The sequence below is a fragment of the Meriones unguiculatus genome, chromosome 8 (assembly GCF_030254825.1).
Source record: "Meriones unguiculatus strain TT.TT164.6M chromosome 8, Bangor_MerUng_6.1, whole genome shotgun sequence".
NCBI lineage: Eukaryota > Metazoa > Chordata > Mammalia > Rodentia > Muridae > Meriones > Meriones unguiculatus.
The window spans coordinates 95,791,929-95,809,201 of record NC_083356.1 but is presented as its reverse complement, the minus strand read 5'-3'; the positions used below and the strand labels follow the sequence as shown (position 1 = coordinate 95,809,201).

The 17,273-nt window shown below is 36.4% G+C and overlaps 1 protein-coding gene across 4 annotated transcripts in view; it reads right to left on the bottom strand.

Annotated features, from left to right (window-relative positions):
- Positions 1-548: 548 nt before the first annotated feature.
- Positions 549-17,273, bottom strand: part of Kcnj3 (potassium inwardly rectifying channel subfamily J member 3) — a 183,790-nt gene continuing 167,065 nt past the window's right edge. For 3 of the 4 annotated variants that reach the window (XM_060390183.1, XM_060390182.1, XM_060390184.1), the window contains one exon: positions 549-3,807. In XM_060390183.1, the coding sequence (XP_060246166.1) occupies positions 3,221-3,807 (587 nt within the window). In that variant the 3' untranslated portion in view covers positions 549-3,220. The remainder of the gene's footprint in view (positions 3,808-17,273) is intronic. The other variant, XM_060390187.1, reaches the window with a different exon arrangement.

Genomic DNA, 17,273 nt, shown 5'->3' with positions numbered 1-17,273 from the left:
ACTTTTGATAAGTTGTAAAGCTATATACGAATTTAAAATATTTTATTTAATATACGATTAAATAAAACTAATGATGAAATATCTTCAGCTAATTTTCCATATATTTATGAGTATATTTATATATTGCTGCAAATATAAATGCTTAAAGATAAACATTAGCAAAATGGTGATGCTTTGTCAACATCTTGATAAAATTATATACTTTACTATAACCAAAACTGTGTTGCAAAATGATAGGAACACATTTGTTTCCAATTATTAAATAAGATATTTCTTTTCCAATAGCCACTAAACAGGTGATCTGAAAGCATATTGGCATACACTGACTTTCACTTCTTTTTATTTTAGTTCTGACAAATTATGAAGTGGAAATTGTTATGTGTATTTTGTATGTTATGCTTTCAATAAAATGCCTAACTTTCAAACCTAAGAGTTATGTCATGCGCAGACTAAACTTCTTTTTTAAGAAGTACTTAAGGATAGAAACAGGTGATAGCAGAATGGATTTCCCAAAACGATCTGTGGGGGAAAAAAAAAGAAAATCAAGAAAAGGAGAAGTAAAGCAATTCTTTATTTTTTCCAAATATATTAGACTTGATAATTTTGTTAGTGTCAACAAAACTTTACCATATATCATCCAAACCAGGACATAATAGTAAGCAAAGAGAGGGCTACTAATAACTCCACAAGTACAACAGGTATAAACTGCAATTTTCCTGGGCAGACTGGATCCTATGACCAACCGGGAAATAGGGATTAAACTGCAAGTACATGCAGAAGTCATACTGTTCCCACACGTGTGTGGAAAAGGTAAAAGTGTACTGTTCTCTCAAATTGATTAATTTTGGCAACACTGGTTCTTTTCATATCATTAAGTTTTCAGTCCTAATGTTAAACATTAACCAACTCTCTACGTATCATCTTATGAATAGTTAACAGCCCACAGTCATTTCCATTTCTATCTTGTGTTCATACTCGTGTTTGAAATATTGACTACTGGATGCTCTCCTCTGAAACCCTGTCCCTGTCCTTGCCCTTTCTCCCTCTCCCTCATTCTCTCTCCCTACACTCTTCTGCTGATACAGTGTACATGTCAAATCCCCAGGAACAAAAGTAAAACAACAATGCCTAGGACAAAGAAGGCATGCAAAAAATTTTGTTAAATGAATAAATTCAGAGAGTTTGTTTTTGGTTCTTCTTCACAATACCAAAAACAAATTAAAATGACTCTCCAAAGGGTTTATGGCTCTGTATAGTTTTAAGGTGTTGGACGAAATGATCTCTGCAGCCTCTTCCACTGCTAAGCAGACCATACCGACTGGTCCCCATTTCCTGTCACTGATATTTCATCATCTTCATCTGGCAGATAAGAACAATTGGTGATCAAGGGGTAGGGCAACTGCTCTATTCACAGTGGATGGATACTAAAGTTGATCATTTTTCCAGTAGTAATTCCCTGTTATGTGTTTGCACCTACAGAATTTGGTTGATACAGAGGTAGCCAGAAGATATAATGGATGATATACTGCAGCTGTCATAATTTGTCTCTAATAAAGTTATCACAGGATTGGCAAGCAATAAGGAATACTGTGTGCTCAAACCATCCATCAGTGATTTATATATTGATGAGAAGTGAGTTAACTCTGGGCTAAGTTGGATTGAAAACTTCAGAGAAATTGTATAGGAAAATGCATACGAGTCTGCTAAGAAGTAATTATTTTTTTATTTTTCAAAAAATAAATATTTTTCATTCTAAACCTTTGTGCTAAATGTGTACTACCGATCATGTTTGATACCGACCAGATGTTGACGGTTGAAAATAGTACTGCTAAAATTATTCTGGAGGCCAGGGATCCAAGGCATCAATAAAAATAATTGTTCAACACCAAAACAAAATAAAACAACAAAAAAAAAAAATCCTGAGTGTACAAAGCATTGTCAATTCATTCAATTTTAATTTCTCTCAGATCTGTGTTAAATTACTAGTAACAGACCTGAGGTAAGTGCTCCAGATGAGGAAGAAGTCTCTCATTTCACAACAAATGCCATAAACAAGAAGGCGACATAAAAGAGTCTCTCCTAGGCATATTCAACACCAGCATTTATCATGTATTTCTTTGCGCTGTCATGTCTCTCAAAAGATCTACAGGTCTTGTTACAGATGACAAGAATTCCGGAAAAAAAAAAAGAAAACTTTGCAAACAACTCATTTTGAAATAGCCACCCATTACCCTGTAAATTTCACACAGCCTGAAGTATTCAAAATAATCTCTCAACTATTCCAATGATCCAGCATTTGTTCAGAGCTCACGTTTTTATTAAACTGTGTACAAATTTGGCTTCCAGTATTAGCTGGTCTAGGAAAAGTCTAATTGACGAATTGATCAACTTTTATTTACTCGCCCCACCCCCAAGTTCTAGTGCGGTCTAAAAATCATAAGAAAAGTTTAATGATGTATGCCAGGTACTGGCACACTCTAAAATTTACAAATTAAATACATAATAGTGATATCTCCATGGTGTCATAAACACCACAACCTTCTGCTAATCTTTCAGGATAAAGTACAGTTGAAAGATCCCATGATCTTAACAGCAGAAAACATTAAATCAGATTATTAAATAACAAATAATTTAAGGCTAAAATATTTGGTATTCATACTCAATGCCAGCAGCCTCCCTAGTCTAATAAAGTAAACATGCACAAGAAATACAAATTTGAACAAAACATCACAATTTTTATTAGATATATATGTTTGTATGGGTATGTTATATATAAGTGTATTGTGTGCATATGTATGTATGTATGTATGTATGTATGTATGTATGTATTTTAGTGCCCTGAAAGCTACCCACTCATGTTTGGCTTAATACATATATTAGAAATTATGGGGAGAATATCTCCACTTCAAATATATATTTATATATTTTTCAGAATATTCAATATAAATATGCCATATATAAATCATGCCATAAAACTAAATGCAAAATTTGCACATTATTGCATGCTTGGTGTGATAATACATGCCCACTAACAACTTCCTTATGGTGGCCTCCCTTCATAACTCATGTTCTGCACGGTAACACTGGAATGAAGAGTTCTCTCATATACTCGCTGGAGGGAGATAGACCTCTCATATTTCACAGGGAGGATTATCTTGTAAGCCAAATATTGGACTAAGACTAAATCAAAACATTAAATAATGCCTAAAGGGGTGTTTTGCTATGTGAAGCGGTCAGAGTTCATTTTTCTTAATTTGGCTGGAAGATTCCCTTCCATCCTGGCAGGTCCACCAGCCATTTTTTGAAGCTTTGGTGGCAAATCTGCCACAGATTGGCTTATGGGATCAGATAACATCTTGGTTGTCTTAGATACCAGTTTTTCTTCAGAGTTGCCCGGAACCGAACTTATTCGTTGGAGTTTCATGGGCAAATCACCCAAACTATAGGCTTTTTCTGAAGTTGTGGAACTCATCCTCAGGAGTTTTTTGGGAAAGTCTTCTCTCCCGGTAATTTTCTGTAGCTTGGATGGAAGTTTTGTGCTCATTTCATCCAGCCCGTCTAAACACTCCACGGAATTGTGTCTTTCTTTGCTGTTGGTTATGGCTGGTGCTATTAAAGGGGAGGACATGAGAAGCATCTCCTCCTGCTCTTTCACACTGTACGGAGGTGTGGGGACTTCAAAGGTCGCATGGAACTGGGAGTAATCAACTTTAAAGAACCCCTCTTCTAAAGAAATGACGGGGAAGAAACGGTGACCCCAAAGAACTTCATCTTCAGTGTATGACGTTCGAGCTTGACAAGTCATGCCTGCAAGTAGAAAGAAACCCTGTGATGAATTATGCACATTGGAAGCAGGAAAAAAAAAAGCAGGAATCAATTCTGCCCAACAGGTCATGTAACTCATATAAGTAGGCCATGCAGTATGAGAGTTTTAAAGTTTTACTCTGTGGTAAGTCTGCAGTACATATACTTTTCTTCCACAGAAACACATGAGGCACTGGCTCAGATTCACATGTTCCATAGTCTATTATTCACAAATCAGGTATAAAACCTATATGGACTAACTTCAGAACACTTGTTTATTGGAGGGAGCTAGAGGAAAAAAAAAAGAAAAAAGAAAAAAACAACTGTGTGATTATTTCTACTATTTAAGAAGCAACGTGACATGCCAAATACATCTGGCTTTGAATCCAAATTGTACCAGACTGTAAAGGTAAAAAAGTTGTAAGCCTGAGTCATCTCATGTAATGTGACATATGGACACACCAAGACTTTCATTCTATGAGCAAGGAATAAAAAGTTATCTATAGAAACTTAACAAATCATGTAATCGGCTTTTAATAAATAAGATTTCATTTTTTTTCCTTCTTCAGTAAGTGACAACAAGCAAGGGGAGATAGAAACACCAAGATCTCTCTCTAAAGTACTTGTTAAATTAACCAAAACAGAAAATTCTAGGATGGATAATGCCAAGTCAATGTGGTAGATCTGCTTTTTAGAGTTATAAGGTCAGAATGAACTTTGGTTAAGACTGTAGAAATTATGAGGGCAAAATAGGTACATTTGGCCTTGAATATATCACTTTCTATTTCTGCTCTAAATATTTCTGGAAGTAATGCTGGATATCAGATATAAAAATTGTGCCACTTATATATAGAGTTGCTTGAATACAATGCATCTCTTGGTACTCTGAAGTACCCAGTTTTGCTATCTTCAAATGTAATTTGTTTACATTGTTATTATCAAATCAATACATCTCTGAATATTCACCTTTTGAAAATATAGTTACAATTTAAAGTCATACAGCAGACTTCAGTCTTATGTGAATTACGATATGATTTTCTGTGAGGAGTAAAGCCATTCCTTTCCTGACTTTTTTGCTATCAAACTTTTCTGCTATTAAAATGTAAAGTCGTAGAAGTGACATTCCCCCTTAAGAACTAAGTGATATCTAATGAACAATGCACATATATCTTCTTTCAACTGTGTGCATCACACAGGTGATTTCTGTTGCTTTAAACCCCAGCAAAAGTTTGAATACAGAAATATTGTGCCCTTCTGTTACCTGAAAAGCAATCACATACAGAGAATTAGGGTTACAGAGAATTAGGGTTAAAGTCTGTCATTTAAAAAGCCACATTGAAGAAAAATTAAAACCTTCATTGAATCCGTCCAAAATCTTACCAAGTAATCGCTATCAGCTATGTAACATCACAAGGTACTTCAGAGTCATCATGATATGCCATATTTCATAATGGATTAAAACTGTCTAATACAGAAAATAAATGTCCATGTCACGGTGCTAGGAGTCCTTGCTTCATCCTGACCCTTCATTTAATATAAAGATAAGCAACGTAGGGCTCAGTGACATTAAGTGTGAACTTATGGGGAAACATTTAATAAGCTGCAGATAAAAGTATCAGTATAATTTTATATCTCTCCTCTTTCATTCTCTCTCTCCTCTCTCTCATATACATTCTCACTCTCTTTTTCTCCCTCCCTCTCATCCTTCCTTCCTCCTTCCATACCTTCCTCCCCCTTTCTACTTTTTAATGTTTTAGTTAAAAGTCCAAATCCAATCATCACTTTAACACTGAAATGATACATATGTGTCACTATTTTGAATACATAGTGACAAAAAATATCACAATTTTAATAGATATTTTTTTCAGGAACATCCCTCAATACTCACATATGAAGCTAATTAAATCAATTCAAAAAGTTACTTCTAGGTTTACACACACTAATAGAACATTCTGTATTCCAAATATATGTATAATTCCTTACTAAATAATTTGTAAGAAAATATTGGATTGATATTTCATAGTAAAAGATAAAAATTGAATCTCCTGATATGTTTATTTACTCACTATTATTTGAGAAATTTGAGAATAAACTACCCAGAAGAATAAATATTCTGTATGAAGTTACAAAGCCTTTTTGTATGATTTCAAAACTGTCATTAACGCATTTTATAGCGAAGTGATGATATTTCTCCCCAAACCCACTTTATCTTAAAACAAACCAACTTTCTTACTCCATTTTTACCACAAGTAGGGGTCAGTAGAACTATATGTCAGGTCACATGCTCATGATGTCAGTTTCTGAACCTCCGGTAGCTGTATAAGTTTGTCCTAAGATTTCTGGAAACACTATTGTGAATTAAGTAGTCTTAAAATAGGAAGGTTGAATGTTGAATGTTCTGAAAGGTCAGATTGCTGTCAGACATGGCCAATGGACATGGACATGATAGGTTGCAACTCCCAGACTACAGACAGTGGAAAATTGAGGGACACCATTAGAAACGGTTCAGAAAAAGTTTACTGCATGAGGGCTGAGGGATCCATGGGTTAAAATGAGGCTTGGGGATACAAGGACACCTTTGCAAACAATATTACTTTCATGAACACATTACTAAAAGGAATCAAATGGTGATTTGCTGCATTTGTGGTAGTTGTAGGGGATAAATATTTTCTGACTTCCAAGAATAATAATAAGCATCAATGAAGACAGCACCTGGATTTACCTTGTAACTTCTCTCATAAAAATAAGACTTCCTTACTGTAGCATCCTTGGCTGTATGTTTGTCCTTGAAAGAATATTATAAAGGTTTAATAAAGTAATGAAAACTATAAAAAAACAGAAGTCCTTAATTATTTTTTAATTTACAATTTAGTTATTTTCCCAGCTGTAGTCCCCTCCCTCAAGTCCTTCCTATCCTGCCCTCCATCCCTCCTCTCCTCCCATACCCCTTCCAACTGATAGGGGAGGTCCTCCTTCCCTTCCATCTGACCCTAGCCTATCAGGTCTCATCAGAACTGACTGCATTGTCTTCCCCTTTGGCCTGGTTAGGCTATGCCCCACACCTCAGGGGAAGGTGATCAAAAAGCCAGCCACTGAGTTCATATCAGAGAGTGCCCCTGTTCCCCTTACTAGTGTACCCACTTGGACACAGAGCTGCCATGGGCTATGTCTGTGTAGGGCTTCTAGGTTAACTCCATGAATGGTCCTTGGTTGGAGAATCAGTCTCAGAAAAGAACTCTGTAGCCAGATTTTTTTGTTCTGTTGCTCTCTTTGTGGAGCTCCACTCCCCTCCAGGTCTTTCTGTCTCCCTATTCTTTCAAAAGAATATCTGGAAACAGGATGGACATGGGAAGAGGGTGAAAACAAGGAACAAGACAGGAGCCTACCACAGAGGGCATCTGAAGGACTCTACCCAGCAGGGTATTAAAGCAGATGCTGAGACTCAGAGACAAACTTTGGGTAGAGTGCAGGGAATCTTATGAAAAAGCAGAAGTCTTAAAGTAAGTTGTAGCCATGAGCTTTGTGAAGTACTTTCAATAGTCAGAGTAAACCCTGAAAACAACACTGAATGACCACCTCTATCACAGATAATCTTTTTTTTTTTTTTTTTTTTTTTTTTTGGTTTTGTTGCTTGCTTGTTTATCTTTTGCTTGGGCATGTTGATAAAACACAGTCACCAATGTGGTTAACTGTTCCTGCTGACCCCTCACCCTCACTTCCTTTTCTGTCTCCACAGCAACTCTTTGTTTTTTTTTTTTTATTATTATTACAATTTATTCACTTTGTATCCCTTTGTATCCCTGCTGTGGCCCCATCCCTGGTCTCCTCTCAGTCCCACTCACACTCCCTTATCTCCCCCTATGCCCCTACCCTAGTCCACTGATAGGGGAGGTCCTATTCACCTTCTATTTGACCTAGCATATCAGGACTCATCAGGACTGGCTGCATTGTCTTCCTCTGTGGACTGGCAAGGCTGCACCCCACTGGGGGAGGTGATCAGAGACCTGACACTGAGTTCATGCCAGAGAAAGTCCCTGCTCCCCTAAATAGGGAGCTAACTTGGAGACTGAGTCTATGGGCTACATCTGAGCCTCAGTTTTCTTTCTTCTCCATGCATTGTCCTTGGTTGGGGTATCAGTCACTCCAGGGCCCGCAGAGCTCAGTTTTTATAGCTATATTTGTCTCCTTTTGGAGCTCCTGTCCACTTCAGGTTCAGGTCTTTATACCTCCCCCTTTTTTCATAAGATTCCCTGAATTTTGCCCAAAGTTTGGCTATGAGTCTTGGCCTCTTCTTCGATACTTCGATCGTGAAATTTGCAGGCAAATGGTGGGAACTAGAAAAGATCATCTAGAGTGAGGCAAACCAGAAAGAGAAAGACACACGTGGTATATACTCACTCATAAGTGGATATTAACCATATAATATAGAATAAACATACTAAAATCTCTATTCCTAAAGAAGCTAAACAAGGAAGACCCTAGGGAAGATGCTCAAACCTCATTCAGAAGGACAAATGCTATAAACGCAATAACTCTTCTTGTACGAGGTCATGTGGTCGTGCCTTTTTTAATCCTGTTCTGCCCACTGTCTGTGACTTATGCAGGCCCTCTCTCTGCCAGAGGAAACAATAGACAATTACTGGGATAGCCATAGTCTGGCAGTTTAATTAAGGACTTGTAATAGTACCAAGAATTCTCATTTTCATCTCAAAATCTAGACTTGTTTTCTCACGAACATTGAATTAGGTTGGACACATGACTTTGGGCTAGGGTAAATAAAGGATTTGCTATAGGAAATGCCAAAGAGGTCATTTGCATTGCATTTACCATTCTAAATTTATAATGCTACTAGAATAAAACACATTAAACAATAACATATACCCTTTTTAATCTGTGAATCAATGCATGGAACAAATCATTTTTTTTTTCACAAGATGTTTTTTTCATCCAAAGACGCATAAGTCCCAGCTATTTCCAGCAGCAGCATCTGCTGCTTCTCCAGTTTCCACAGGGATGAGCGCGTGTTGATTTTCACCACATTTGTTCCAGTCTGTAATCTGGTTAAAACATGCAAACAGTCATCTCGCCAGCTGAGAGGTGCACTCACATAGTACCCTTTGAATAATAGTGTTACCTGCAATTACTTTAAATTAGCTGGTATCTTCGGGCATGAAATAAGCATGGTTTATTTTTAAATAGTCCGAATGAGAAAAAGTAATGAAAAGATTCAGCATTCTAAAAGGAAGGATGCTACTATAATACATGCATATTCTTAGAAATCTTAATTATAACTACTTTAAAATTCCTCAATTAAAGTTAGCATTTTATTTTGGGGGACATCAGTTTGGGAGAAATCTTGCAAATGAAGTGGGTTCTCAATTACACATAGGCTCATTGTCTAAAGCAAGGAAAGTGAATCATAGTTATTTTTCTGTCATCCAATATAGAAAGCTTCTTAATTATTATCCATATTTCAATTTAGATTTGTAAGATCCCAAAGTGAGAATAAATTTTAGAACTATGATTTGTGTAGACATGGCTATCCCATATGTGTTCTTACAGCCAATGAAATATAGACAGAACAGAAAAAGAAAAGCTAATGTGCTAGATAGTTTTCTTGCTACCATACATTTGAAGCTGTGATAGATTTACTCATTCACTTACTGAAAGTCCTTTTCATGGAAAACAAGTCTTCACACTGAGTCTACCCACCCATGAAACACATGTAAAGAAAATGTTGAGAAAAAAAATCTAAAAGGTGGGGCTATGAGTAACATGACTTAAAATCATTTTTAGACCAAAAAAGAAAATGACAAAATAAAATGAAACAAAAAGTGGAGATAAAAGAAAAATCAAAAATAAAACAACATCACAAAAACATGGAATTTGTTTTATGGGTCAGCCACTCTTGGTCTCTCCTGAAGTGTGGTTGATATACCCAGTGGAACTCCACTGGAGAAAACTGATTTTTCCCTTTGCCAGCAGATACCAGTTTCAGTTAGTTTCTTGGTTAACAATAAGACCACTGTGGTTTCCATGTTTTGATGTTTGTTTGATGGATTGATTGTGAATTGTGAGAGACAGAGAACTAAACAACATGGGGTGAATAGATAGGGAGGTGAAGGGGATCTGTAAAGAGTTGGGAGAGGGGAAAATGCAAAAAAAAAATGTTGGATGAAAAAAATTTCTATAAAAAGTTTTTAAAATATTTTAAATGTCTAAAAGTAGACAATAATTGACAATAGCTAATGGCTTTTGACATTGATTTTCTTTATTACCAGTCCACTGAAATTTCACTTTCATCCAGACAATACCACAGATTTTCAAATGCATATCAAATACAAATTATTACTATTAATTATTATTAGCGAAGAAGTCACTAAATCACTAAAAAACACTTACACTTCCAACCTCTAAGTAAAGTCATAACAGTATTTTGTTGTCTATAGTTCATTAAGGTAGAAGCAACTTAGAGGGCTCTCTAAGCAATGATAGCTAGTTGTACAACTTACAAATTAATCTACCTTGTCTTCATCTTCTCAAGTATGTTCTCTCATATCTCAGGTTTTTGTGATCAGAGTTAACTTTTTATAGTAGAGCAGTGCCCCTCTTCTTTTTATGTGAACACTGGACCTTGGACACTGCATCAACAATGTTCAGAAGCACCTATCTGGGAAGGAGCAGCCAACAGCCTGTTTCCCGCTATAGGAGTTGTAGCATCTCACTATACTTGTAAAGTCCTGTATCCATAAAGTTACATTTTGTTATTATTTACAACTTATTCTCCTTGTACCCCCGTTGTAGCCCCTTTTGTCATCTCCTGATCCCACTCTCCCTTCCTCTTCCTTACCTATCCCTCTTCCCTAGTCTACTGATAGGGTAAGTCCTTCTCCCCTACTGTCTGAACCTAACCTATCAGGTCCTGTCAAGACTGCCTGGATCCTCTTCCTCTTTGTGCCAGCTAGGTCTGGTCTCCCCACCAGGGAGAAATGATCAAGGAGCAGGTAACTGAGTTCATGTCAGAGGCTATCTCTTCTCCTCTTACTAGGGAGCCCACTTGGAGGCAGAGCTCTCTGTGTGCTACATCTGAGCAGAGGGGCTAGATCCTCTCTATGCATGAATACTTCAATATCTGCAGTCTCCCCTGGGCCTTGCTTTTGTGGAGGTCTTTTCCAGTCTCCTTGTGTGGCTCCTGTCTCCTCCGGCTGCTTTTATGCCCCCATTCTTCCATAAGACTCCCTGAGATCTGTAAAAAGTTTGGCTGTGTGTCTCCACATCTGCTTCTCTCCCCTGCTAGTTGTATGATCAGCCATACAGGGTGGTTTGTCCAAATATTTTCAGCTTTATTCATAATAGCCATTACCTGGTAACAACCCAGATGTCATTCAATCGAAGAATGAATACAGAGATTGTGGTACATTCACACAATGGAATAATACTCAGCTTTTAAGAACAAGGGAATCAGGAAATTGGCAGGTAAATGGATGGAACTAGAAAAGATCATCCTGAATGAGGTATCCCAGAAGCAGAGAGACATGTATGGTTTATATTCACTTATAAGTAAATATTAGCCTTATAACATAGGATAAACATACTAAAATTTACAGACCTAAAGGAGAAGCCTAGGGAAGATGTTTAATTCTCATCCAGAAGGGAAAAAGGATAGACAGGAGGAGTGGCAGAAGAGAGGAAACAGGACTGGAGCCTACCACGGATGTCTTCTGAAAGACTCCAACCAGCAGGGGATTGAAGCCAACGTAGAGAACCACAGCCAAACTTTGGACAATCTTATGGAAGAAGGGGGATAAATGTTAAAATTTTATGATTTTATTTTCCTTACTTTCTCTCCTTTTAAGTTTCTCTAGTTCTTTAGTAGGACTTAAGGTTTTCTGTGGAATATTTCCCTAGGTAGGCATTAGGGATCAGCCACATTACATAGCTTTCTAGGAAAGAGTGGGAATAGCTTTGATTTTAATTTAATATTATTTTATCTATCATCCAAAAGGAAATTTTTCATTATTTAAGTCCTGTACTAATAATATATGCAGATGTATGTGTCAAATATTTCACTAAGACTTTTTTATGACTCCAATCCTCATGATAGTTTGAGATAATTGATAGTGTTGCTATTGATAGGTTGCTATTGATACACTTGATAGTTTGATACTGTTACAACTTCTCCAAATTCTAGAACTAAAATCTAAGTCCTAGGAAGATCACATAATCATGATGGAACTAGGGCTGAACTGAAGAAACTGGACCTAGAATGTTATGTTCTCAATCCCTAGGATTGAGGCTCTTCATCGAGTTGCACTATGTAGTCAAAAAGGAATGAAAGAATATTAGAGCATTAGGAATGTAGCTAGTGAATTTTCAACTCCACGTCTTAATTTCTGTGTATGGAGTATTAAAGCTGTGAGTTAGTTGTTACGGACATTTAATTTGATATGACAAAGACAAAAATGAAGCATGAGAAAAACGATCATTTATACAGGAACACCAAAGACCCCTTTTACAGGTCCAGGAAGTAACAATTCTCACTCTAAACCCTGTGGCCACATCCCAGTTCTAGCACTTAGGCTGTATAATTTTGAAAGGTTCCTGCCATTATTTTGTTGATTTTTAGTTGTTATAATCATTAGGAACTAAAATATTATTGGTTCTTTTACCTTGGAGCCATCAGGATGATCTCATGAGTTATTCCTTTTTTTTAAAGCATTTTAATAAGTACTAGATATTTATTTAATGTAGCCATTAATTTTATGCCATATGGAAATTATATATGACAAACCAAAAAAGCCAGTACATTTTTAACAATTAAAAAAATAATGAAGCATCATTTAACTACAATAGAAGTTTTGAGCTTAAGTTCCTCTGGCTATTGGTTAAAATGATCATTATTTTTGGAAAGAAAGCAGGGATAATATTAATCACATACATCATACTTGACAGTGGATCAGGCATTGTTACGCAGCCTAACAGTTTTCTACACCATCACAGGGGCACTCTGAGGTGAGTTTACTAAGTGCATATTTCAGGGAAATTACTGCATTTTTGAAGATACCAGAAGTAGAAAAATAAAACAAAAGCAAATTTAGATATAGCTACAATGTTATGAACAGCATTTTCTAGGATAAATACAGCTGATACTCTAGTCTCTAGATAAGCAGGTCACATCAGCCCTAGAGGCCACTTGCACAATGGATGAATCATTTTGCTGCCAGACCCATGTAATATCACTGGTTGTCTGTTAGCTCATTAATTAACATATAATATTAAAGAAAAAATAGCTAATAAGCCTTTTTAAATCTTCAGTTTTGCTATTTTTTTAAATTGAGGATTCTATCCAAAAGATACACTCTGAGAAGAAGGCAAATTAAATATATATATAAATTGTTTACCTAATACACAGTGATCATTTTATTAAAGAAGTTTCTCCAAATGGAGGCTACCTAAATGCAAGGTTTATTTACATACATATGAATACACATATTTTATTCACATATATACAAAACACAAAAATAAAAATTTTAGCCAAAAGCATTATTTTCTTTAAGTCCTGATTGTTCATCTTTTCTTGAAATTGGAAGTTGTTATTATAAATGTATCAGCTAAAAGCTCATACAGGGCATGCTGTCACAAAATAACTTCCCAGTCTACCCTGCATATTGCTTGACAGATTATTAAATAAGGCCTGTTGCTGTTTCTTCCTTAAAGTATTTCCAGAATTTCCTGAATGCCCCTAAGATAATAACTGCTGGACTCACTCAGCATTCTCTTCTTGTTCTCTATTCTATTGCTCTGTGATGAACTTAAATTTAAACTATATACTTTCCAAAGAAGTTCATGTTAACTCTTGTTTACAAAACAAAAAAAGACACCATGTATTCCACTGCTCAATAACACTGAGGTTGTTGTCTGTCTGGGATACTGCAAAGCCATTAAGTAGATATAAATTGCTTCCAGAAACTGCATCTTTCAAATGGATGGAATCGTCTTAAAGCCCAGCATACTCTGCCAAGGCAGTCCTATAGAGTACAATTGCAGGTAAACATTCAATTTGACACTAGGCTCTATTCACATGTGAAATTGCAATGTCTTCTTAGATATCAGTTTGCTAATTCTGCTCAACTAAGGTGACAGATTTGTTTTAAAAAATTAAAGCAGATAAACCTAATTATGTTTATAAGGAAGTAAAGCCACAAAAAGTGATTTGACAAGCCATATTTAAAATACACTTATTGTTTCTAAAAATATCAAAAATAAAAGAAAAAAATGTTTTTAACAGTGAACAAAAGATTAAGTGTCTAGGTTCTAGAACAGAATTTAAGGGTGGATGCTCTTATTGAAAAGCATATGAAAAAATAATAAATAAACAAATAAAGCAGGAAAAAAGTAAAAAAAAAAAAAAGAAGAGGGTGATGTGTAGGAAGTATGCTGAACACACTGCAGGACAGGGTAATAGTAAAGAAGAACAGAAATGTAGGCTAGAAATTGGACATTGTTCTTTTAAGACAAATGACATGTTATTTAAAGCACATGAACCTTACCTGCTATACAATGTGGATAGTAGTAAGGATAATAACACCTAATTCCCAAGCTCTTTGCAACATGAATATGTGCATGTAAGTATGTATGTATGTATGTATGTATAATCAACTCATAGATCTACCATTTTAGCCACCAAATAATAAAGGGTAGGTTATTGGAAGAAATTATTCATCACACTTTTATTGCAGTTCCCCTTAACCTAAGGGTCATTTTAAAAATAGTTTATATTTTTCTAATAATCATATCAATTCAGAAAATCAACTGAAAGCAAACTAAATTACTTTTATTATTATGGTGATCTGAGTTTTATCATGGTGCCTACATTGCCCTAAGGTCTGAGAAAGCACGTATTATCACACGTTCTAAGAACAAGCCAAGCTATGATTCTCAGCATCTGCTTTGATACCCTACTGGGTATAGCCTTTGAGAGGCCCTTTGTTGTAGCCAAACTTTGGGCAGAGTGCACAGAATCTTATGAAAGAAGGGGCAGATAAAAAGACCTGAAGGGCACAGGAGCTCCATAAGGAGACCAACAGAACCAAAATATCTGGGCCATGGGGTCTTTGCTGAGACTGATACTCCCACCAAGGACCATTCATGGAAATAATCTAGAACCCCTGTATAGATGTAGCCCATGGCAGCTCAGTGTACAAGTGAGTACCCTACTAGGGGGAACAGAGGTTGTCTCTGACATGAACTCAGTGTTGGCTCTTTGATCACCTCCCCCTGAGGCGGGTGCAGCCTTACCAGGCCACAGAGGAAGACAATGCAGCCACTCCTTATGAGGCCTGATAGGCTAGAGTGAGATGGAAGGGGAAGAGAACCTCCTCTATCAGTGGACATGGGGAGGAACATAGGAAAACAAAGGGAGAGTAGGATTGGGAGGAGATGATGGATGAAGCTACAGCTGGGATACAAAGTGAATAAATTGTAATAAATAAAAATAAATAAATAAAAGGAATAAAAACAAAACAAACAATAAAAAAAGAAACCAAACAAACCCCACTGCACACCTGCCTCTCTGTAATGAAATGTAACTTAACTATAGCAGAGCTCCTTCCCTTTGGTATAGTTTGTTTCTCTGAAACACTGACAAGGCACCGCCTCCAGCCTCTCAGGAAGCATTGCAAACTGCCAAGTTTACTTTCATCTGATTATCATTCCCTAAATTTCACAGTGGAAATGCTCTTTTCTCAGCCTACCTATTTTTGGATTTCTTCTTGTAGTATCTATTAAAACATGCTTGCTTGCTTGGTCAATTATAGAATCAAAACAAATCAAGGTTTGCTATTGTTCTTTTCGTAACAAGACATGATTTAGTTTCTGAAATATTTGCATTGTGTAGCAGCATAATTGAGTTACGGCTGGAGAATGATCTGTAGAAGACTGATAGAAGAAAAGAGCATTTTTTAAAAAAAGTGAGAAATATGTAGCTTTAAAAACACAGAAGAGTGTCTTTTTGGTGACATTAGCAATTAATTATTTGGGCAAAAGTATACCTAGGTAAAAAGATGGGATGTAGGACTTTTAAAATATCTCCTGAAGCAAAACACAGGTCAAAATTTTTAAATATTATAAGAAATTAGTATAATTAAATGCTTAAATTAATCTCCATCTGGAAAGCTGTCCCCCAAAAGGTCATGCCTAACATCACGAAGACTTTCAAAACTAATGAAATATTTCTAGAATATCTTCCAGGTACTCTGAAATGCCTTGATAAGTTAAAAACCTTAGCACAGATATTTGCTAACACTCAGTAAAAAATATGTGCCATACCAGAAGCAGACGTATGCATATGATTATGTAATTCTTTCGTGCCTGTGAAGAATTATTCTTTTCCTCAGATGATTCATGAAGATAATAGGATATACACACATCTCTATTGAGTGACAAATTTACAGAGGATAGAAAGGATTGCTTTCCATTCATCTGCCCTGTGTCAAAAGACTAGAATGTCTTCGCTAATCTCTCTGTCAACAATTCATCAGATCCAAAGCGTAAATCTAAAACATTTAACTCTCCTACTACATCATTGCCAGTTTTTATGTTTTAGCTATGTAGCATTTTTTCCCCTTTGTTTTTCAAGAGCAGGTATCTCTGTGTAACCTTGGCTGTCCTGGACTAACTTTGTAGACCAGGCTAGTCTCAAAATCATAAGAGTTCTGCCTGCCTCTGTCCCCCTAGAGTGCTAGAATTGCAGGCATGCACCACCTGTAGCTGACTCACCTGGACATGGCTGCATGTGTATCAACATTCCTCACTCATAGGGAACTACAAATGTCTTGACCTTCACTTACTGCGCATCTAATTTCTGCAGAGCATTGTTGTAGTCCTTGTTTACAAGTACTGCAGAAATGAAGTGTAAATTAACTCTCTCAACATCCGTTTGTTCATTCTAAACTTACTGATGCATTGCAGTAAATAGAAATAGTCCTTATTGGAGAGCGGGACCTCCTCGATCAGTGGACTTGGGGAAGGGCATGAGTGAACAAGGAGGAGGGAAGGTGAGATTAGGAGGGAAGGAGGAAAGGGTTTATGGGGGATACAAAGTGAATAAAGTATACCTAATGAAAGTTAAAAAAAATAAATAGTCCTCATTGATAATGTGATTAAACTGTATACCAGTGTTGAGAATATGTATGGAAAATATATATCTAAAAGCTTAACTACCGACATTTAAATTAAGGTGCAGCTTGCATTTGGTAACTTCATGCAGCAACAGACAAATTTCAGATGGTACAAGGATTTCTGAGGGCCAGAGAGATTATTCAAATAAATAAATAAATAAAAATAAAGGCACCTGTTGCCAAACCTGACCACCTGTGTTCCAGCCCTGAGACCCAGCCCTGGAAGTAAAGAACTGACTCTTGAAGACTTCTTCTGACCTCCATAGCTACGCTTTGTCATATGTACACTCA